Source organism: Micrasema longulum, unplaced genomic scaffold (genome assembly GCF_059751315.1).
Source record: "Micrasema longulum isolate JH-2025_06_02 unplaced genomic scaffold, ASM5975131v1 h1tg000140l, whole genome shotgun sequence".
NCBI classification, from domain to species: domain Eukaryota; kingdom Metazoa; phylum Arthropoda; class Insecta; order Trichoptera; family Brachycentridae; genus Micrasema; species Micrasema longulum.
The window spans coordinates 75,988-101,251 of record NW_028277346.1 but is presented as its reverse complement, the minus strand read 5'-3'; the positions used below and the strand labels follow the sequence as shown (position 1 = coordinate 101,251).

Sequence of the window (25,264 nt, the reverse complement as noted above, 5' to 3'; positions counted from 1 at the left end):
CCGGTGAGAACACAAAAAAATCAAAGTGATTTTTCCTAAGCCTGGGTTGTTTTGTGACGTAATTTACCACTGCAATTGGGCCTCCTGGCTGGTTGTAGTACAAAAAAAAATATAATCATAAAAATAATAAAAAAAGAAATGCCACTTTCCAAATGTTTTGAGTTGTTCCTTTCTACTTCTTAAATTCCCACCCTCTCTCTTCTCTTTACAGTATAGTACCACACGATTGTCAAGGCCAATAATCTCGCGTTTTCGTGAAGGCGTATTTTTTAACAATTATCAAAAATATTATAACTTCATTCTTTTAAATATATATTTTTTAATCGATTTCACATTTTTTTACCGGTATTCGTAGTATGTCGTTTTTCCGTATTGAAGACTTAAAAATAAAAATATATAATAAATATTTTATTGTTCCTTTTTACATAAATAAGTATATAAAATGCACACGGTAAATAAATCTTATTTTAATTTCATATATATGCACTTGGTGGTGCGATGGGCACTATATTATATACATAAAATAAATCACATTTTGTCCATTATTTGGTAGAAGAGGATATTTTAAAGTAGGAGGTATATTTTTCATCTTCAAATGATCAAATCATGCACCTGGAAAAAAATATTTATTTAGGAAACAAATAATATTTATATAGAATAAAATAGCAATTAATAAATTTCTTATGTCTAATTATTATGCATATATTTACTCAACTTTTAAAGATATATATTTTTGGGGTTTTTTTAATTAAAAAAATATTTTTTAGAAAAATAGTAAATGCTGATGAATGCTGTAAAGGCCCATTTTTGAAATGCAGGATAGTATTAATTGGACTAAATTTTTTAACAATAACGGGTTTTATGGAAATTTGTCTTATTGTAAAATTATGACTAGAATATTTTTGCAAACAGGAAAATAATCACGTTTGCAATACCATAAATAAAATTAAATTGAACATTCCACTGGCAAAAAAACCGTTCATTCAAAAAGCGCCCATATGCAATTAAAGAGGGCCCACAAATATTGAATAAACTTTTTTTTTAATGAGGTAATTAATTGTGTCAAAAATTTTGTAATTGTTAAACGTGTTCTTTTAAGATTTTAAAAACATTTGTATTTATTTAAAACCTTGTATGCACATTAACTGGGGACAGAGACAATTTATAATGACACAATCATAAACGACCATTGCCTGTGAACTTACGCCGACTCGCTAGAAAATCCGTGTTGATTCGGGGCACTTACAATGCATTCATAAGCATACATACCCACAAACATATACATATTATAATTTATACATACAAATTAAGTATTGTTAGACAAATGTTACAATAGTATTAATTAATATTTGCAGGATGAAACACAGTAAATTTAAATATATTAATTCAAAAATAATATAAGCAGTAAGCACCATAGATAATATTATATTTTTATAGTTTATTTTTTATTAACTTCATATTTATTTTTTAAATTCTCATAGGATCAATTACCAAGAACAAAAAAATACATTTTTAATATTATTATCGTAGTATTTTTTCAAAAAAATGTATTGGTTTGACTAAGAAAATGGTTAGACTCCAAAAAGTTTTTTTTTACTGTGCCCAGTGAGGTGTTCATACAGAAAAAAAAGTATTTTATAGGTCGGGTTGTGGTCCCGTGGCTAGTGTCTCGGACTCACGGCTCAAGGTCCGTGGTTCGAATCCTACTCTACCCCAACTTGATTCCCATTTTCTAATAGTGAGTTATTTACAACTAGTTGAAAATGGCCCATAAAATGAAATATTTGGGTAAATCATAAAACGCAATTTTTTTTTTTTTTTAATTCAATGTGAATTAAATCAATATTTTTTTAAGAATAATAAATTGCAACAGAGATGAAGAACATTTAAGAGAAGGGAATATGGCAGTCTAGGCATTTACATGACTTGTCATTTACAACTCGTTGAAAACGGCCCGTAAAATTAAATATTTGGGTATATGGTAAATGGCGCGCTGGACAGCCCTGATTTAACGCGACTGGTTAATATTAAAATACCTTCCCGCCGCACACGAAATAAGTCGGTGTTTGTCGAGGTGTCCAGCGGGCACAACTACTATGTAAATTCACCTATAGCTAGACTCCATCGCCTTGGTAATGAATATGGCGATGTTGATATATTTCGTTACTCATTGAGCATATTCAAGACCAAAGTACTACAGGCGACCGACGCGACGGAGTCTAGTCAATAAATCTTCGATCGTATTTATGTATGCTTAAAAGTTAGCCCGTGTTATGTTTTATATTTTTAGTTCATAAAACCCTTTTCAGTTTTCAACATTTTGGATAACTTCACTTTAAAATTTAGTTTACCTGTGTAAAAAAAATAAAAATAATAATAATTATGTTTTATTTTAATCCTACCATGACTTATATTATAAACATAATATAATGTATGTATTATATGTCTTAATAGTGTATTATGTTAACTATGTAACTTTATTTTTAAATTTAAAAAATGTATTTTTTTAATTTTTATATTTGATAAAATGTTAATTATGTTTAATGTGTAACTTTTTCTTATTATATAGTATGTATAATGTAAAAGCCCCATGGGCGTCAACAGAAAGAAAAATAAATAAATAAATATCATAAGAACGCAAATTTTAATTTTAAAAAAAAAATCAAAAAAACTTTGTGAAATAAATAAAAAATTTTATAAGATAAACAAATTGCAACTGAGATGAAGAACGTTTTAGAGAAAGGAATATGGAAATTTAGGCATTTATATGACTTGTATTAGCTGATTTTTTGATTTTTAGCTGACCATTTGCCTATGTTTGAACCTCCATATTTCTTCGATTCTTCCATTTTTTTATTGAATTATATCTTTTGTCTCACCTTGGCAAACCTGTTGACATTTTTCTTTAGTGGTAAAATTGTTAGCGTTTCCTTTACATCCCCCATAGACAAATGTAATGCAGGTCTTAGATCCGGAATCATAAAACCATCTAAAACACACCAAAATTTATAACCCTTACATTTTTACGAAGATATAGTGGAGCGATAGGACACGAAGTACAATGAATCAAGGATTTTTTATATTTTATATAAAGTTAAGTACGTCTTTTTTGGAAAGTTTCATTTGTAACATTAAAAAATATGTAAGTTGATCGTTATAGAAAAAACGACATTTATCATTTATGTAAATATGTCAACAATATTTTGAGTTTGTCCAAATTTTTGTAGACAAGGACTGGATTCAACTCCCTGGGGAGCTGTTTATATTAACATATTACAAAAGAGATGAAGAACATTTAAGAAAGGGTAATATAGAAGTCTAGGCATCTACAGGGCTTATGACCTGTCAATGGCTGGTTTAAGTGGTCACTTTACACACTGTGTAACATTCACCATTCTGCCCATATTTGAACATCTATATTCCTTCAATTCTTTCATCTGCTGATGTTTGTGAAGTTTAAGAGCTGAAACCTTTATTTATGCGGGTGAGATTCATCTAATTGAATTATTTTACCTACATACTGGGCAACTCCTGAAAATATGTTTTTTTCAGGCGTTGTGAAATTCTATGTGTATTCGGCCTGTGCTCAAAGTGTTAAAAATGCCCATTGGGCATATATATAAATAAATAAATTGGTCACTGTTTATTTGAGAAAACAATAATCAGATATGTGATCACAAGTTGATGTAAAAAAGAAAATACCTTCTTAGGCTCGCTCTACAATTTCCAGTCTGTTTTGGTAATGTACAGTTTTCAGGAATTGCTTTATCGTTTCCTGAAAAAAAAAATATTGATATTTAAATTAACTTTATATTGAGTCTTTGTATTCAAATATATTAATAGTGATAGACACTTAAAAAAAGGAATGTAGACGTCAAGACATGAAAAAATGAGTATCTTGTTAATATTGTTAGTAAAAAAACCGTGTTAAAAACAAATATTAACAAATTACAATAGAGATAAATAACATTTCGGAGAAGATAACATAGAAGTCAAGGTATCTGCAGGGTTGATGACCTGTCATTGGCTGGTTTAAGTGGCCACTTTACACACTGTGTAACATTCACCATTCTGCCCATATTTGAACATGTATTTTATTTATTAATTTATTTGATAAATTTATTGTATTAGTATACATATTTAATAACAGGGAATCTATATAAAACTAATAAATATAAAATGAAAACGGAGTGTTCTCTGTTTATGATAGTCTCCATCTAACGTGGCTCAGCCTGTTCTAAGATGGAGATTTTTTATCTTTTAGAGCATAAGTAGTCCTATACTAATAAAACAATAACATTAAAAAAAAAAACTAAAATTACTTAATTATAAACGCCTAGCTAATCAAATGTTAGAAATTAAAAATCGTTATTATACAAATATAAAGTATTAACAAATATGTGCCAAAAATACTTGTTACTTAAACATATTCCTTAAATTCTTTCATTTGTTGATGTTTGTGATGTTAAAGACCTTTATTTATGAGGGTGAGATTCATCTGATTGAATTATTTCACCTACATACTAAGCAATGCCTGAAATATTTTTTTTTCAATTTCTATTCTTATTCGTGGACCAGGTGGATTTATCAACAATATTTTGAGCTTGTTTAAATCTTTGTAGGAAAACTGGATTTAATTCATAAATATAATCTACTTCTTTTGTCCATTAAAACAATTAGTAAAGAGAAAATGTTCAAAAGGGCTATAAAAAAATGGATAGTGGAGCTAGGTAGAAGTAAAATGGATTGTCTCATTCGCCTAAACCAATATTGAATCACCTGTTCCACAAATGTATATTTTATGTCATGTTTTTTTTATTTTATTGTACGTTTTATAATATTAATAATAAAGGTATAAATAAATTAAATATATACATAAATACGTAGTGTTTAAAACTGTCAGAAAAATTTGTCTTTTTTGTATATTTTTACGTGTAAACATACTTTTGTATATTGTTAAGTGTCCTCGGCACGGGTAACCCCAGTGAGGTCACATTATTAATCATTGTTCATAATGTGAAAAAATATGAATAAATAAAAATAAAAACAAAGTTACTTTTTATTTATTTTATTATAATGAATAACCACAAAGTGCTTTAAATATAAATTTGATAATATTATGTATTTTCAAATCATCGTTGCTCTGGCAATACCAATAAGTTGATTATTTTTTTTTAAAGTATTTTTGACTTCCCGTTAAGATTACACAAAGAACCGTGTTTCAATAAAATAAACTTAAACAAAAATTTTTTTTTTAAGTAAATAAAAAAAATAAATCAAATGGTACATGGCTGGAATTATGCCGTTCATAAAATAAAAGGTTAATCAACATAATATTTTGATTGAAATTCCGATAAATTAAAAATTGCGAAAATAATTTAGTTGCATCCTAAATAAAATATTTTTTAATATTACGGATAACTAATACAGCGCCACTTTTATCATATAATCCCTCAGGGCCGCTTTTAACAAATACCTGAATATTGATTTTAATTTCGACGATGGATAAGAAAAAAAACAATTGCATACGTATAATTTTGGCGTGATTCCTAGATAATTGAAATGTGATTCTTGATAAACTAAAAAAATATATCAAAATAATTTGCTCTTTTTTAAATCTCTCCTATATGAAATATAGAAGATTTCTTAAAGACAGTACACCCGCTTAATTATACGGTGTCAGTAATTATGTACATATGTACTCGTATGTTCAATATTATATTTTGTATCTTTTATATTATTTTTATGCAACTTTTTTTTACTTATTATTTATATTTAAATTAATCTTTTTTCTATTTACCTTATTTTTATTACTGAATATAAACTAGCAGTTCACAACGGAGTTCTAGTTCCAACTCTAATGTATGGGAGCGAAGTATGGAATTGGAAAAATAATGATGAAAGTAGGTTGAATGCTGTTGAAATGCGATCCCTCGGACGAATGTGTGGTAAAACGATGTATGATAGGTGCACAAACGTCGAGATCCGTGAAGTGTGTAAGGCTGAGACATGCATTATCGACAGAATCAAGAAAGGGGTGCTGCGTTGGTTTGGACATGTAGAGCGAATGGACAGCGAAAGGATCCACGATGCAAATGTTGATGGATGCAGAAAACGAGGAAGACCGAGAAAGACATGGCACGATCGAGTCCATAAAATACTTGAAGATGGACTTGTCAAAAGTAGGAATAATCGGCGTGCGTGCATGAGAAGATGTATGAATGTAGAGGAAGCGAGGTCTGTATGCCAAGATAGAGTGTTATGGCGTTCTATCCTCTCTGCCTACCCCTACGGGGAAACGGCGTGATGGTTTGTTGTTGTTGTTGTATATAAATATATGTATTTTTATTTTACTTGCAACTCCTAAGTGCCTAACATTTTTAATTTGTTTAATTGCTTATATTTTGATGCCGATAATGTACCTAATCAATAGCTTACATCACTGTGGAAAATTTATATTAACTATTTTCACAATTTTCGTTTATATATATTATTATTTCCTGGATTCAATTAATGTAAAAACTGTTGTTTTTTTCCAAATAAAAATAAATAAATTAAGTTGCTACATGTCGCATAGTAACTTTTTCGTTTCCAGCGTCGATTGTTATTATGGATGACTTATATAGCGCTGCCGCCGCGATATTAAAAAAAAAATGTCACTCACCTTGTGGAATTGATTTGACGAATAAAATTTGCGTTATGATCATGCATAGTACAAGTAAATTTAAAAAAACTACTTTCGACTCCATTTTTTCTCAAAAACTTAACAGAATTGAATTAACAATTTTATTGATATGTAAAACGTACTTAAATGTTAATGTATCTATTTCAAACGATTTATTTTATCGATATCGATAAACTTGCTTCACTTCACTGTTTAGCTGGTAATTCCACAGAATGTTGCCCACTGAATGAGAATTGAAAACAAGTATCTCGCTTATATTATGATGAATGTGGACTTGTGACGAATTATGCTGTATGTATATGTGTACATATATTTATCCAATGCTCTTCAAACTGTGGGCGAGGCTAAAATGTCCAGATTACAGGTGTCAAGGCTTAGAAAAATACATCAGTTGGTGAAAATTGATTTTTGAATGGAATTCTAGGTATTTACAGGACTTGTGACCTGGCAATGGCTGATTTGAGTGGCCACTTTACGGTGTACACTGTGTAACTAACACCATTCTGCATATGTTTAAATATCCACATTTCCTCAACTCTTCCATCTGTTGACTTTTGTGAAGTAAAAGAGCTGAAACCTTTATCATGCGGGTGAGATTCATCCGGCTGAACCAATTCCCCTACTAGGCAACGCCTGAAAACAATTTTCCGATTTTTATACTTCTTCTTTTACCGGGTAGTTAATTCAACGATGTTCTGAGTATGTTTAAATGTTTGCAAACTGGCTGGATTTCCTCCCTAGGGAGTATACTTAGATCTAAATTAGTTGCAACAGAGAGGGAAAACATTTTTAGGAGGGAATTACTTCACAAAACTTCACAACTTCACACTTCTTTGCTTTTAATTTTTGTATAAAATTGTAAGATTCAATATGTCCATGTATTTATAATTTTCTCAAACTGAACGGTTTGGGTACGTAGGAAGAAATTGCCTTAAGGCAATATGCCCGCCCTTAAATGTATATTTATTGTATATGTGTATAAAGTGTCAAATAAATAAATAAATAAATATGCCTAGACATATTACCTTCTCTATAATGATCTTCATCTCTGTTGTAATATGTTGATAATGATGATGGTGAAAATGATGACTATGAGGATGATGGCGATGGTGACAGTGACGGTGACGGTGACAGTAACATAAACGGTGACGGTGACGGTGACGGTGACGGTGACGGTGACGGTGACGGTAACGGTGACGGTGACGGTGACGGTGACGGTGACGGTGACGGTGACGGTGACGGTGACGGTGACGGTGACGGTAACGGTGACGGTGACGGTGACGGTGACGGTGACGGTGACGGTGACGGTGACGGTGACGGTGACGGTGACGGTGACGGTGACGGTGACGGTGACGGTGACGGTGACGGTGACGGTGACGGTGACGGTGACGGTGACGGTGACGGTGACGGTGACGGTGACGGTGACGGTGACGGTGACGGTGACGGTGACGGTGACGGTGACGGTGACGGTGACGGTGGCGGTGACGGTGACGGTGACGGTGACGGTGACGGTGACGGTGACGGTGACGGTGACGGTTTAAAAAAAAAGAACAGAATCTTTTTAAAATGTGATCTTAATATATCCCTTGATAACCTAGTTCCGTTTAAGTAAACAATTTATTGTTTGTTTACAAAAAAACGACACTTACGTAATTAATCACTTTAAAGTAAGATATAGCAAACAATATTATTATGATATTAATTTGAAGGTCTTTTATAAATTGAATAACAACGCTCAATCTTTTCCTGTTTACATCATTTTATTGTCAACCATATTTTATTTGACAATGGTTTGAGTATGTCCAAATGCTTGCAGACTGGCTGGATTTCCTCCTTAGCGAGTTATTTAGATCAAAATTTGTTGCAACAGAGAAGGAAAACACTTTCGAGAAGGTAATATGCAAGTCTAGGCATTTACAGGGCTTAGGACCTGTCATTGACTGGTTTAAGTGACCACTTTACACACTGTGTAACATTCACCATTCTGCCTATGTTTAAACATCCACATTTCCTCAACTCTTCCATCTGTCGGCTTTTGTGAAGTAAAAGATCTGACACCTTTATCACGTGGGTGAGATTCATCCGGCTGAACCAATTCACCTACTAGGCAACGCCTGAAAACAATTTTCCATTTTTTTTACTTCTTCTATTACCAAGTAGTTAATTCAACGATGTTTTGAGTATGTCTGAATGTTTGCAGACTGGCTGGATTTCCTCCCTTAGGGAGTATACTTAGATCTAAATTAGTTGCAACTGAGAGGGAAAACATTTTTGAGGAGAGAATTACTTCACAAAACTTCACAAATTCAAAAAGTACTTCAGCACAAAAGTCAACAGATGGAAGAGATGAAGAATTGCGGATGTTTTAATATGGGCAGAACGGTGAATGTTACACGGTACTTTTGCTGTTTGGGAATATTTCGTACAAATAAAATATGTTCTGTAATGTATAAAGTTTAAAAATCTTCTATTTTGCCATAAATAAATAAATCTATATCTAAATCTAGATATAATCTTTATTGAATTAATTCTAATTACTGTAATATGTAAAGTGGTCACTTAAACCAGCCAATGACAGGTCCTAAGTCCTGCTAATGCCTTTACTTCCATATCCCCTTCTCAAAAATGTTTTCCCTTTCTGTTGCAACAAATTTAGATATATTTGGTCGCGTTCGGTGTTCTATCCTCTCTGCCTACCCTTACGGGGAAACGGCGTGATGGTTTGCTTTGTAAAAATTCTAGTGCTACATAAAGATCATTGCACCGCATTTGTCACCTTGTCAGTTTATTAAATAATTATGTTTCGCACGTACTACAGCCGTCATACATATCAACATATTGTTTACAGGTTGTTTTTATAATCGTGATACAACTTTTGATTGAAATAAAATAAAATTAGTGCATTTTATCAATAAACTACATAAAATAATTAGAAATTGCTCAAAAATGAATACATGAAATTATATTTTTTGTTGTAGCAGAGGGGAAAAACATTTTTGGGTGGGAATATGGGAGTCTAGGCATTGGTCAAGGTTTATGACCTAGACAAGGTTTATGACCTAGACAAGGTTTATGACCTAGACAAGGTTTATGACCTAGACAAGGTTTATGACCTAGACAAAGTTTATGACCTAGACAAGGTTTATGACCTAGACAAGGTTTATGACCTAGACAAGGTTTATGACCTAGACAAGGTTTATGACCTAGACAAGGTTTATGACCTAGACAAGGTTTATGACCTAGACAAGGTTTATGACCTAGACAAGGTTTATGACCTAGACAAGGTTTATGACCTAGACAAGGTTTATGACCTAGACAAGGTTTATGACCTAGACAAGGTTTATGACCTAGACAAGGTTTATGACCTAGACAAGGTTTATGACCTAGACAAGGTTTATGACCTATTATTGGCTGGTTTGAGTTGCCACTTTACACACTGTGTAACATTCACCATTCTGTCTATGTTTGAACATCCACATTTCCACAACTCTTCAGTTTCAGTGCTGCAGACCAGCGTTTATTTTATAATTTAAAAATACATTAAAGAATTTGTTACCCACTAAGTCTAAAGACTTTTCGTTGGGACACGTTTTCTTTATGACAGGTTTATATTACATTTATTTTATTTATATTTTACAAATTTATTTCTAAACAGGCGCTATAAAGTATTTAGAAGATATTTCTTCAGTTCTTTTTTTTTTATTTGAAGATCTTTCATGTTAATGATGGTTTGTGGGAGATCGTTGACTTTTGTGAAGTAAAAGAGTAGAGAAATAAAGTAGGTGAATTGGTTCAGCCGGATGAATCTCACTCACGTGATAAAGGTTTCAGCTCTTTTACTTCACAAAAGTCAACAGATGGGAGAGTTGTGGAAATGTGGATGTTCAAACATAGGCAGAACGGTGAATGTAACAGTGTGTAAAGTGGCCACTCAAACCAGCCAACGACAGGTCATAAGCCCTGCAAATGCCTAGACTCCCATATTGCTTCTACTCAAAAATGTTTTTCCTCTCTGTTGCAACAAAATAAAATATGAACAACTCCCTAGGGAGAAAATTCAGCCAGTCTGCAAGCATTTGGACATAATCAAAACATTGTTACATGAAATCATGCTTAAAAAACTCACTACTTACCTCTCTAACTTATTATTTAAAGAAACTGAAATAATGGATATGAGAAGAGTGTATTGCGTACAGGCTTTTAAATAAAGGGCAAAAAATCTTATTTACAACTAATCAAAATCGAACCAGTCAAAAGCTTAACCTTAAAATCAAAGTACCCCTCTGGTTGCGCGTTGGTGGCGGGATTTTTTATTTTTATATATATATTTGGACCCCTGCATTAAGTAGCTTTACGTGTCATGTACGATCGTTTTTGTTTGTCTTGGAAATGGGATGTTCGATCACTGATTTTGGTTTATTACCTTTATGGGTCCAATCACCATTGTTGCAAAGTCTAAAAACAATGGCGCGTGATAATTACTTTTAACGACAGTGTGGATATTTGTTAAGGATATTCCATCTTTCCTGCATTCTGCTTCAAGATTATGGCGTTATAAACCGAAAAATGGGCACTGAAAATACAGATGTTTGATTCTCTGTGAAGAAATATCATCGCATGGACAATAGTCATTGTTCCTTAATTCAAACCTATAAAGGTAACTTCTCATAGCTCCGTGTCCGGTAAAAATTTGGGTAGTTTTGAAAGTACTTTGGTGATGACGATGGAAGTTTGCTGCATCAGCCAGCGTTGGGTGTAGTGATTTTACCTGTAGAAGAAGCGCGGTAATGATCCTCCCAACGCCGCTGCGTATTTTGTTTTATACAGCGTTTAGCAAAGCTAAGGAGAAATTCTGAGAAGAAAGGTGCCGTTTTTTTACAAGTTGCGGCTCTTGCTCGTTAATCAGCTCTCTCATTTCTAACGATACCAGCATGTCCTCTTATCCAGCATATTTGAATTATCATCCCTCTGATTTTTAGATGATTAATTTTACTCTGAATATCTACAATTAATGAATTTACCGACCGAGTATCAGTTATAGCATGGTGGCATGGCGTCAGTTGACGAAGGTCCACATATTCTACCAATCTTGTGATTTCCCAACTTTCAATATTTATTTATTCTCCTCATCGCTATGGCCATGGGTAGCTACGGTTGCTATGAGAACAATTTTCCTTATCCGTAGCAACCAACATTAACAATCTCGATTTTTCTCTCTGAATAATTTGTTCTGTCAACAACCACATCGTTCATCACTTATCTGCCCGCATCCGCTCGCCTTTTAATCATCTGCCCGCATCCGCACACCTTTTCATCTTCTGACCGCCGCGCCGCCACATTCATCGATATATTTCTCGGGTAATTATAGTGATGTGTTTGCTGAAAAAGAAACACTACCCAAAAACCAGGACTTGGAGATTTGGCATCCATTTTCCTGTCCCTGATCCCCATTATTGACTTCTCAAAGATGGGATGTTTGTCTGCTGTGGTTTGTTTGGCCGCATACTGTTTTGCCCGCATCTGCCATCTTTGCATAAATCCATTTTTCTTACCCCGCGAACATCAATACAGATCAACGATTCATTCAAGTAATAAACACGCAAATTATGAATCGCCACCCCACCCTCTGTAAAACTAGATTAGGACCGAGAGATGCACTCTTCTTCGCTCCCGGACTACACATTGTATTTACCAATAATATGAGAGACATGAAAAGTTTAACCAATCACACTTTCATAAAGTATACTAAAAAAATGGGCTATGAAAAGAGATGTTCTTGATTTCTTCAGCTAAATTGCTATCAAAATATGTTGGTTTTTTGTACTAAAATATTAACATTGTGTATTTTTTTATATACAATATGTGTATACAAGTATGTGTGTATAAACACATGTATGTTGTGGGTAAATATGTGTGTGTGCATGTATGTATCAGTACGTTTGTGTAATTTTGTTCATAAATTCATGCTTTCACGTTAAACTTATTCAACCAGTATACCCACGCACAGGCTATGCGTATATGGGATTTATTTATTCTTGTCATTTTGTTCGATTGTTATTCACATGTACTATAAACCTATGTAATTATAAAATAAAATATATTAATAAAAAAATAAAAAATAAATATTTTTAACATCTTTTGTAAACGTTGTCTGAGTCTTTTGTTTAGTTTTGTCTGGTAGTTTATTGTATAATTTCAGTCCATGGTTTATTAGTCTCGACTGTCCTTTTCTTGTTTTAAAAGGTTGTGTATGATATTTTTCTGATATTCTCGTATTGTGTTCATGTTAACTACAGTTTTTTTCAAGTTTTAATTCTTGGCCTACTCGAGTGACTATTTCTACTTGGAAAGGATCTGGATATGGAAGTAGTAACTGGAAGCTTTTTGGCTTCCTTGAAGTGTAGTTTTACCAGCCACAAATCTCTTGCTTTTTTATTCCCGCAACAAAGAATATACAAAGCACTACACCCTGAAGTGTTGCTGTTAAACAGAAAAGATGCTTATCTATGTGCAATACGTAGAAATATATTTTTGAAATTTTTTGGCTTAGTTTTATAATCTATTAATAAAAAAACATCTGAATTTCCTAACTACGTAATAAAATTTTGAGAATCGTAGAAATATTTGACAGGTTGTCATAGCAAAAAGCTATTGTTTTATGTGTGAATATTTACTTTCTAAACTAGATAATTCATTTTCAAAGAACTAGTTACAAAATTATTCGACAGGACAAACAGACTTGCTTAAAATTAACCGCGCAATTAAACTAGAATACTTTCAACTATGAAATGATATGAAAGAGGTTCTAAGAATTCACTGTCTAGAAAAAGAAGAAAGACAGTCAGACTTTTCTTCCGACAAACGTATTCACGTATTTGTTTGTTTATTAATATACATACATAAGTTTATTGTACATTATTTGAGACATAGGTCCCAACTCCATGGGACTAAAAGTCCTGTGTTGAGATGGGACTAGCAATTAGTTGACACAGACACGTAAGTATATCACCACAAATATAGAATCAGAAACAGATTTAAAAAAAAAACATTTATACATTTATATATGGCACGGCAGGGTGTTCCTGTATATCGGAATATGACACCATCTATGCTGACGCTATCGACGCTTATCAGGAACATACAAACCAATGCTGGTCATAATCTTAAAATTATCGACCATACCGCGGAACAATCGATAAAAATGCGTAGCCAAATACACATTCCTTCTAGTCTCTAAACTGTTGTAGCCGACCATACCCTGGAGAAACTCGGTCGGGTAGAGCCAAAGATAATGTTCGCACTCCTTTATGCAGAGTTTTATTTTTTTTAAATACATATAGATATGGCACATCGATATGGTAAACAGTAAACTCAAACATTCTGAAAAACATCAAGGAGTTTCCTACTCAAATCCCTCCCACTAAGAAAATCCAGTCCGTAACTACTTTCTTGAAAATAGTTTTTGTCCTTGAAAGCTTAATAGGCTCTTCCAAAATATTGAACACTCTCTGTGTGATAAATAAGAGATGTATCTAAGCGAAAGTCGTACGGGTTTTGGGTATGCCATAATTCATGCTCTGGGAAAACCTCGTACGACATTCTGCTGAGACTTCTCCTTATTGTTTGACCAGAAGTGTGTAAGTGCTTCTTTTAGGTACAGTTGTCTCATATCCAGCACCTTCATGTATTGGAACAGCTGTTCTGACGGGTATGTTGGAGGGCGCTGGAATATTATTCTCAATAATAATTTCTGTAAAATTATGAGAGGCTTTACAATGGACGCCGCACAACCCCCCCAGCCATCTATTCCATAGGTTGCAGAGGATTGAAACAGAGCAAAGTACATACTTCTGAGAGTGCTAATATCCAGAATGTCTTTAGAGAAAATCTCTCCTAGGAGAGCAGAATAGATGGCACAGCTTTCTCAACCTAGAGTTCAGTGACTGGACCTGAGCCTCCCATGGCAAATTCCTATCAATGATAACACCAAGGTATTTTATGAAATCTACCTAATGCAGAAGTTGGTATGTTTTATCACAGTCAATTCCTCGATTAAGTGTATTGCTTAGTAAGCTAGACGTATCTTCACCTAATCTTCTCAATGTCAATGGTACCAATATTCAATACAGGAAATCCGTAAAACATCTAGGAGTACAAATGGACGAACATCTCTGCTGGCAAGCTCATACTAATGAATTAAGCCGCAAAATATTTTTCAGTCTACTCACTTAGAAGGTTGCAAAAATTCTTACCCATTAATCCTAAATGCACCTTTGTACAAGCATTACTACTACCCATTCTAGATTACGCTGATGTTTCCATGACTGATTTAAGCTGTGAGCAACTCTAAAAACTTGAACGGCTTCAGAATACATGCATAAAGTACATTTTTGGTCTTAGGAAATATGACCACATTTCTGACTATCGTAGGCAACTGAATTGGCTCAAAATTAGACAGCGGAGAGACTATCACTCCCTTTCACTTCTGTTCAATGTACTTCATAGTCCTAACGCTCCTATATACCTGCATGAAAAATTTCAACGCTTATCAGTTCATGGTTTACCTCTAAGTTTTGATTCTCAAGGCACTCTCTTAATACCCATCCACAATTCCTCTTTCTTCTCTAACTCGCATAGTGTCCATGCGGCTCGACTGTGGAATCATCTCCCATTCACCATCAAAAATGTTACTACATTATCTCTGTTTAAATCACGTCTGAAAAACATCTCCTTTGTCTTCCTTAATCTCTCCACCTTTCTTTTTTCCTCTTTTTTACTTTTTCCCATTGAGTAATATTTTTCATTTAGGGTAATTTATAAACAAATACGTTTATTTCTATTTTTATATATCTATAGCTTTTTAATCTTTTTTTTCTATTGAATATGTTCTGTAACTTGAATTATAAAACTTTTATTTTATTGGTTGGTTGGAAGAAATTGCCATTTGGCAATCAGCCCGCCAATGTACAAATAACATTATTTACAAAAAGTTAAATAAATAAATAAATATTGTTTGTCAGAAAACTATTATTTATATAAAATGTCAGATATTTCGTTTTATCGATATTTCGTATTTTCTCTCTGTATAGTGGTAATAGAGTAGTGATTATTTTACATGTTATAGATAATTACCATTTGCGTGTCCCAATCGTTTTTTTTTTTATATATATATATATTTTTTATGGGAACTAGGACCATCCGAAAACCATTAAAAGCATCCAGTTTCATCTGCCGTCTTCGGATGTACTTTGATAACTATTTTTGAAAAACGCAAAAAAGACCAACACAGATAATTTCAAGTTGATACTGTTTTTTTAAAAAAACAAGTAAATTAGTTCAGTTTTAGCGTGCGAAAAGCGAAACAACGATTATAGTTAGGCGTAATCAGTTCGACGTGTCTTTTTAGCCCAGTATCAAGGAGGCATTTGCAAGAGAGCTCTTTTTTTTATTTATTGAAAAACCTTTATTAGCATAAAAAACAATACATACAATAAAAAAAATGGAACACTTAAGGTTGAACTTGCCGTTTGGCGGCCTCCGTGGTGTAGTGGTCAAGACACTCGACTCACAGACGGAAGGTTCCGGGTTCGATTCCCGGTGAGAACACAAAAAAATGAATGTCATTTTTCTCAAGCCTGGGTGTTCTGTGATGTAATTCATCACTGTAATTGAGCCTCCTGGCATGTTGTAGTGCAAAAATAAAATAAAATAAAAATAAAATAAAAGAGTCTGGCTCTTGTGTTTGGCAAGTTTACAAAATAATATAAAAAAGTAATAAAAATACAAAATAAAATAATACAATAAATAAAAATTTAAACGATTTTATAAAATTTAACACATAAAAAAATAAAAATAAATTGAAATACCATGTAGTACGAATGGATGACGAAAGAATAGTAAAACATATGTATGAACGGTAATGTGAGACGAGGACGACCAAGGAAGACGTGGCATGATCAGATAAACCAAAATCTTAAGTCAGGTAATGTCTAAAGCAGGCAGAACCGAAGGGTGCGTATGACAAGATGTATGAATGTGGTAGAAGATGATGTAGAAATGTATGCCAGAAGAGACGTGTGTGGCGGTCCATTCTCTCTGCCTACCCCTACGGAGAAATGGCGTGATGGTAGTAGTGAAATGTTTTTGACTTTGACAAATGATAAACAATGAAAACATTTTTTTTTGTATATCACAAACAAGAATCAAATTATGTATTTGACCAGTTTTAATGATTATTTAAGTATCGTAGTCTTTTTCTAGTTCTGTAGGTGTTTTCTGCAAATTGAGAAATGCCGTTTTTGTGATCGACACTATTTTCAGACGGTGATTAATACAGTTTTTTGTATGAAAGCGGTCTGGCTGTTTTTAGCAGAACATAGTCTTACTGAACCCGATAACACTAATATCTCAATTTTTTAAATTTTGGACTGGCTGCTTTCTGCATAACTACGTTCAAATAATGTCTTAACTTTCATGTCTCAAAAAAATATGACTACATAGAAACTTGTTTCCCCAATGCGACGAAGAGTTTAATAAACCCCAGAGTGAAATCCAGTCTTGTCTAGAAACATTTGCGCACGCTCAAAATATTGTTGAAGTCATGTCAGTAATGGTGGGCGCGTTCTGTATTACTCGAAAGTAGAACTAATTACTATATTTATCATAAAAACGTTAATCAATAGCTGACAGTAGTTGTTGATGGGACCTTACACTCGTATGTTAAACCGCCATAATTGAACCATGACGTATTTATGGAAATACCATATTCATATCGTAAATGTTGGGTTCAAACACCCATGAATTGTTGTTCCCATTTCATCTGTGTTTTAAATAAAAATAGATTAGATTATAGACTCAAAAATTACTCTTACTCAAATGAAAGACATAACCCCCACAATACATCACATACAAATAATATAATCACTAGATCCTCAACACATAGACAACTTAAACAAATACAAACTAAAACCACTTTCGGACAAAGAGATTTAACCTACTTCCACTATCCATTAAAACAATTAGTAACGAGAAAATGTATAAAAAGGCTAAAAAAAAAATGGATAGTGTAGCTAGGTTGAAGTAAAATGGATTGTCTCATTCGCCCAAACCAATATTGAATCAACTGCTCCACAAGTGTACACCTTATGTTAAGTTTTTGTTATTTTCATTGTGTGTTTTGTAATATAAATAATATAGATGTACATAAATACCTTGTTTTTAAAACTGTCTGAATATTTGTCTTTTTAATTTTTTTTTTAAAGTTAGTATTTTTAGTGTCCTCGGCACGGGAAACCCCAGTGAGGTCACATTATTTTTATTATTACCTATAGTTCGCAGGCCCTATGGCATGGAATGCTCTCCCAGCAGAGGTGCGAGGCTGTGAAAATGAAGGGATGTTTCGGAAAAGCTTAAAACCCACTTGTTCTCTAAATTATTTGAAAAAATCGAAATGAATAGATCGGGTTGTGGTCCTGTGGCTAGTGTCTCGGACTCACGGACCAAAGTTCCGTGGTTCGAATCCCACTTTACCTCAACTAGATTCCATTTTCTAATAGTGAGTTATTTACAACTCGTTGAAAATGGCCCTCAAAATGAAATATTTGGGTAAATCATAAGAACGCAAATATTTCTTTTTTGAAAAAAATAAAAATCCGTAGCATGTGACAACAAAATAAATTGTTTTATTTATTTATTTATTTTAAAGAAACAAACAGTCGACAATGATATAGTAACATAAAATAATACAGTTTAAAGACAGACCAGCAAAGTTTTTAAATAAGAATCATACATATTATTTAATTGTGTTACAACAAAAGGGTGTGTTTATGCGTATTTGTATGAGAGTAATTGTAGATGTGTGTTTATGCGTATAAGTGTAGTAGTATGTGTTCAGGTGGGTGAAAGTGTGAGCTTCATTAAATGGTAAGTGGGATCGTACCACAGCCAGAAATAAGGAGTCTTAATTTATTTTTAAAAAAATTAAATAAATTAAGGAGCATGTAAAATATATCTATAGATGAAAAAAAAGTATTACAGTTAGAGCAAGAACGATATAGGAAAGAGTGTTGTGCATAGTTAAGCTAGGGTTTCCTAGGACAGCGGTGCCCGTATTTTAACGGCCGTAGTGAACGGTGATGCAGTGGACAGCCGTCGTAAAGGTGACTAGAGTGTGGTTTTCTAGGAAAACGGTGTTATCAACACCATTTAACACCGTTTTCCTAGGAAACTACTCTCTAATCACATTTACGACGGCTGTCCACTGCATCACCGTTCACTACGGCCGTTAAAATACGGGCACCGCTGTCCTAGGAAACCCTAGCTTTAGTGCTACAGACTGGCAGATGGAACAAATACTTATTTCTTGTCACGCGAAAGGGGACATTGAGATTAATTTTGGAGAGTAGGTTAAAAGAGTCTACTTTATTATTTAATAATTTATGTAAATAGCATAACTCAGATACAGTGCGTCTATTTTCAAGGGTAAAAAATCTATTTCGTTAGGCAAATTGGCTGTAAGTGCAAAGCTTTTAATTAAATTACAAATTTAAAAGCTTCAATTTAGTTTATTTATCTATAGAATTACTATGTTAAGCGCCCTTGAGGTATTATATTACGAAAATGGTGCTATATATCCATAATAATAAAATAGATGGCAGCAAAACTCTGAATCTCAGCGCTGCAGTTAATTCTAACCCAATTATTTTCCATCTGCTTGTTTATTGTAAATGCGTGTGCATATATTTGTAATTTGATAAGTGAACGCTCTAGATTCTAACTATATAATTCAAACAGACTTATTGAACAGATTAACATTATATTTACCATTTTACTAGTGATCTAACTAGGGTTATTAAACCTTTTTAATTATTTGGTCAAAAGTCATTATTAATATTTTTCTAATATCATTCTTTAATCCGAGTAATTAAAAAAAAAACATTTCGTTATCCAAGTGACTTGCTTTTCAAAGAATTCAGAGTACTGAATATTATTCAACAGTATATATTGAGAACGGTAGTGGTTACACACATCAATAGAGACATTTACCCAAGCGTCAACCACAACTACAATACTAATAGGGATCTGATACTAAGTGAAGGGGTCAACACTGTTCTGGCATCGAGACAACACTATTACGTAGGCAAAAAGGTCCATAACCTTTTGCCAGAATCGTGAAAAGACGGGAGTGTTGTCAAGTTACGGAAGGTGTTGACCTCGCTCTTTCATGACATTGGTCGTAGTGAGTAGAAAAGTTGATGCATGCCACGGATCGGAGATTCTTACTGGAAGTCGAAAATAAAATATAAAAAATAAGGAATAATTTATTTTTTTAATATTCATAGATGACAACCATGAAGTTTCGCGTAAATAAATTGTCTATGTTTTTATGAATGTATGTATGTGTATGCGCATGGATGTGTGTACGTGTGTGTGTATGTACATGTGTATATATGTGTATATATATATATATATGTGCGTATATATGTGTATATATATATATATATATGTGCGTATATATGTGTATGTCTGTTTGTATATGTATCAAAATATGTATACGAATAAGTTTATATTTTGTTTGTCTGTGCTCTATATTAATTTGTTAACTATGTATTATAATATATTGAAATGTAATTGCCTAGCTTGGAACGGGGTATGTACCCTCGTTAGCTGGGCAAAGTGAACATGGAATTGTATTTTGATAAAGAGTGTAAATAAATAAATAAAAAAATGTTTAAAGCATTAACTTTGTGGTCAAACATGTTCGTAACTAATTTTTTATGACCACTAACCTGCTTTTCTTTGTAACGGTTTCAAAACATGCCCGTTTCTTCACAAATCACCAAATTTATTAGATTTATGTACTATTAACAAATTACAACAGGGATGGAGAAAACCTTAAATAAGGGAATATGAAAGTCTAGGCATTTACAGAGCTTATGACATGTCATTGGCTGGTTTAAGTGGCCACTTTACACACTGTGTAACATTCATCATTTTGCCTACGTTTGAACATCCATATTTCTTCAATTCATATTTTTTTTTATTTGAGTGAAGTTAAAGAGCTGAAACCTTTATTGTTGCGAAGAGATTCATCTGACTGAATTATTTCACATACTAGGCAACGCCTGAAAACAATTTTCCAATTTTTTAAACTTCTTCTTGGACCAGTTGGTTTTATTACAATATTTGAGTTTGTCCAAATGTTTGTAGACAAAATACTAGATTTCACACCCTCGGGAGTCATTAAGATTAACAAATTACAACAGGGATGGAAAATACCTTAAATAAGGGAATGTAGTTTATATTTAATTTAGGCTATAGAAGAAGTGAAGAAGACGATTAGAAGACCTGTCAATGGCTGGTTTAAGTGGCCACTTTAACCAGATCATAAGCCCTGTAGATGCCTAGACTTCTATATTACCTTCTCTTAAATGTTCTTCATCTCTGTTGTAATATGTAATATAAACAGCTCCCCAGGGAGTTGAATCCAGTTCTTGTCTACAAAAATGTGGTACCTACCCACAGTAGGCATCGCAACATCTTAACCAGGGCCCAGTAGGCAGCAAATAAATCCAACGCGTTACACACATATGTCAACGTGGCGCAATCAACTATTATTATCAAAATAATCTATAAATGCTAAAATCCTTTAAAGGTTGAAATTTTATCTTTGGGTTCAAAAATTATGATGTTTTGAAAATCGCAGTAACATTGATTTAAGGTTATTATTCCTATTCTTAAAGGTGAAAATCAGTGCCGTACAAGCTGCTGACGTCACTGCGAACTCTGAAGATCTATTGTGACGGGTCCATTGAATAGTTCTCGTCTGGAAGGCGAGAACTCCCAGATCTGAAAATCCGAGATATTAGGTAGAGGTGAGTTCTTTATAATCCTCAGGGTTAACCAGCGGTCCCCTGAGAATGCGGCTTCGAAGTAAGGTAAGATAATTTATGCACAAATATTGTTATATCCATTTTTGTATACGTTATTGTTTAAAAAATCTGTTAAAACGCTTTGAAACCTAAATTATATAAATAACAGTTGTATTTTATTCGTTGGTTAGGAGAAATTCTCATTTGCCAATAAACCTGCCAATGTACCTGTAGTGAACTCTTTTGTTGGAATAAAATAGTTAGTTTGACTTACCGTGGTTTTGCTCTAAGGTTGCGTGAAATTTAATGAAAGATTCGCTTACATTGTTCTGAGATTTAATAGATAATATGATGAATACCAGATTATACAAATAATTATTACATTAAAAACAACGCTGAATGAATTAACTGCGACACGAATTTATATTATGTGGGTATTTAAAAGAGAGAGAGAGCAAAAAGCTAACTGAACCGAAGCCGACACGGGATACGCAGATTCTGTTGAGTTTCGATCGTGTCGACGTCGAACAGTTCTGGAGCTCAATCACAGATGGCTATCGACATGCTAAAAAACGTGCTAAGTATTTGAGCGATCACCACGAACAATCATGAACACGCTGAAGTTAAAGCGGTCGCGTTGCAAAACGCCATAGATAAGTTCCTGTGCGAGATTCAACCAATCCTCTTGAACTGACCGAAGTTGAATTTCGTTTTGCAACGCGACCGCTTTAACTTCAGCGTGTTCATGATTGTTCGTGGTGATCGCTCAAATACTTAGCACGTTTTTTAGCATGTCGATAGCCATCTGTGATTGAGCTCCTGGTGTGCCTTACGCGGTGTTGTAAACGGTTAAAATGTAGCGTGAGTGCGTGCCCTTATGCCATTTGAATTATTTCATCATCATATAATGGACTCAGTATTGATGTAGACATTTTTAACTGCACGTTGCATTTGTACAGAAAATTTCTTCATGGGGTCGATTATTTGGGATAGTTGCTGAATGTGCATCTTGAGTGGTTTATGCTATGTATATGTGCCGCATGTAATGTATATGTTTGTGTATGTTTTATATGTGCGTACATGTGTGTGCGTGAATGGCTCGGAGTGTACATTCGGTATTTTTATTTATTTTAATTTATTACCTCCATGGAAAACGCAAATGTCAACAATTATTCTTTTCTCACTTGGAATTCTTATTTATTTATTTTTTTGTCACATTTAATGTTAATATCTTTTGCATGTTGTTTTCAATACTTATTATGTATGACTGTTTGTTTTCTGAATAAAATTAAAAAAATATATAAAAAATATATTTATCATTTTCCGCACCGAATGGTGCAGAGGGTACTGCATCGGTTACCAATCGCAGCGTATCTAGAGCATTATTGTTTCATTAAGTTAAGATGATCAGTCTTACGCTTTAAGTCCCAGTTCAGGCACGATGAAATATTCTGGAGTGAAAACACCATTAAAAATATTACAAATATTACATGTCGGAAATCGAACCCGAGAAGCACGCTAACCGTTACATCACGAGGCCGATATTTAAAAAGTTATTTATAAATTATGTACAAAAAGTTTTAAAAAATAATGCAAAAATACACCGTAAGGCCGACTAATCTCCACTCGAATTCCTTCTGCGGAATTTTCACCGTGGAGTAAAATTTGAATAAATAAAATGATTATTAAAAATAATGGATACGTTCAATATCCCGTATTATGCTTATTTATAATTATTGATAAATTTTTCATTGCTTAGTTGACTTTCTTAATGTTTTTCTTTCTAATAATTGGGTTTCAAATTATCATTGAGTTCTGCAAAAGGCGTTATAACAATGGCAAACAAGTCCGCAAGATGTCAACATCACAACACAGTTTGTTGAACTGATAGTATTTGAAACATGAATAATTCATTGCTTTGTTATGTGGCTATGATGTCACACTAGAATACATACAATGCAAGACTTGACACATCTCATTTCTTTTTTTAAAAGATGAAGTTGTGTTTTTTTTATCTTCAAATGGACATTTTCACACCGAATTTGGAAAGCAAAATTTGTATAACTATGCTGGATTAATACAAAAAATATTATCCTAGCAAGGAATTACGTGAAGAATGAAAGTGATGCCGACACGGCAATAAATCTTTATAAGAGAGAGCACGAAGATAAAACGCATACCAAGGAAAACAGAGACGCTGTTCTGTGGCCGATGATTGTGTGAAATAGATTCAGTCGGTTATTGACAGTAATGAGGGATACACGCGTGTAAGGTGACAGGCGTATTTTTTTTTTTTTTTTTTTTCTATAAGAATGAGTTGAGCTGAGTTTTGCGAATAGGCGTCTATGGATGTTTGACTTTATGAGAAATGAAATAATAAGCGAACAGATGCAGCGAATTCAGGTGACAACTGACATCAAGCGGAGACGATATGGTTGGCTGGGCCATATACTGCGGAGGCCTCCTGAGAGCCTTAACCACGCTTGCCTACTTTACAATGCATCAGGTTCTCGACGTCCTAAACGTCCTCTGCTGACTGTTAGTTTCTGTGAGTCGTTAGTTTATGTGAGAACTACGGGACGAGGCCCTAACTTGGGAGGACGCACAGAAACTGGCAGCCGATGGAGATGCTTGGAGGCTCTTTGTAGACACCATTTGCTCCAGGGAGTGGAGTTATGATAATGCTCATTTTGAAATTTGAAAGAAATTAGGCACAACTGATAAATTTAAATCCTATTATTTTACGTCCCCAACCGTTACCTGTGCCGCGATTATGATCGCTATCTTCATCTGTACATATCGAGACGATACACTTAACTTTGTACTATCCCTATCTACCTCGGTATGTTCTACCGACTTGTCACCTCGACGTCATATGATCGAATCCAACCAATGAATGACCCCGAAAATTTAGTCCGCGTTCCTTACATCATCAAAATTTTAAATAGTTCCTATTTATATTTTTAATAGGCTTCTGTGATAAAAAGTGCCCATTTCAAAGCTTTATAAAATCCGATACATCCTAATTCAAGCAAAAAATGCTAGCTTAAACAAGATTTTTGTATGACTTTTGAAAATTACCAAGACGGTATGCTTAACGATCGCCTGTATTTATCTACCGAGCGATTACAAAGCCGGCTCTTTTAACGTCTCGATACGGAAAATAGTAAAACAGATGGAAAAATACAACAACTAACTTAAATTTTTATAGTGGCAACATTTTACGCCTAGATGCTAGATGTTCATAGGGCAGAATTTAAAAACATAATCTGTGCATCTAGGCGTTCGTTTTCAAAACTGACAGACATGTCGGAATTTAATTCGACTACAAAATCGACTTATTTCTCTCTCATATTTTTAATGTGCTTTTAAGAAAATAAGGGCAACCCACAGAACGATTGAAAATTTAAATAAATCGTTATTAAAGAAATAACACCTCAGTGGAACAAATGTTTTGTCAATTATGCGTAGATGTACGTACCGAGGGGTACAAACGTACTCGTCGGTACAAACCGATGCACTTTCAAAAAACTTAACGGGGGGGGATCAGTAGCGTATCTTAGTAATCGCTCGAGAGAATTTATCTTCAACTATGACGTCATAATGAAGCTATGTCACTTAAGTGCGTAGATATGTGTATCGTGACGTACAGTCAGCGCATTCCCGACATGGTTGATATGAAATATTATTCAAAACGGTCTTTTTACAC

The 25,264-nt window shown here is 33.6% G+C and overlaps 1 protein-coding gene across 1 annotated transcript; it reads right to left on the bottom strand.

The window, feature by feature from the left end:
* Positions 1–395: 395 nt before the first annotated feature.
* Positions 396–6,924, bottom strand: LOC148284212 (kappaPI-actitoxin-Avd3b). Its single transcript, XM_088242475.1, has 4 exons — positions 6,665–6,924; positions 3,703–3,775; positions 2,880–2,989; positions 396–612 (listed from the first exon to the last, which is right to left on the bottom strand). Exons 1-4 carry the CDS (start codon positions 6,747–6,749, stop codon positions 605–607), a joined length of 276 nt encoding a protein of 91 aa, XP_088098601.1. The 5' UTR covers positions 6,750–6,924; the 3' UTR covers positions 396–604.
* Positions 6,925–25,264: the final 18,340 nt, after the last annotated feature.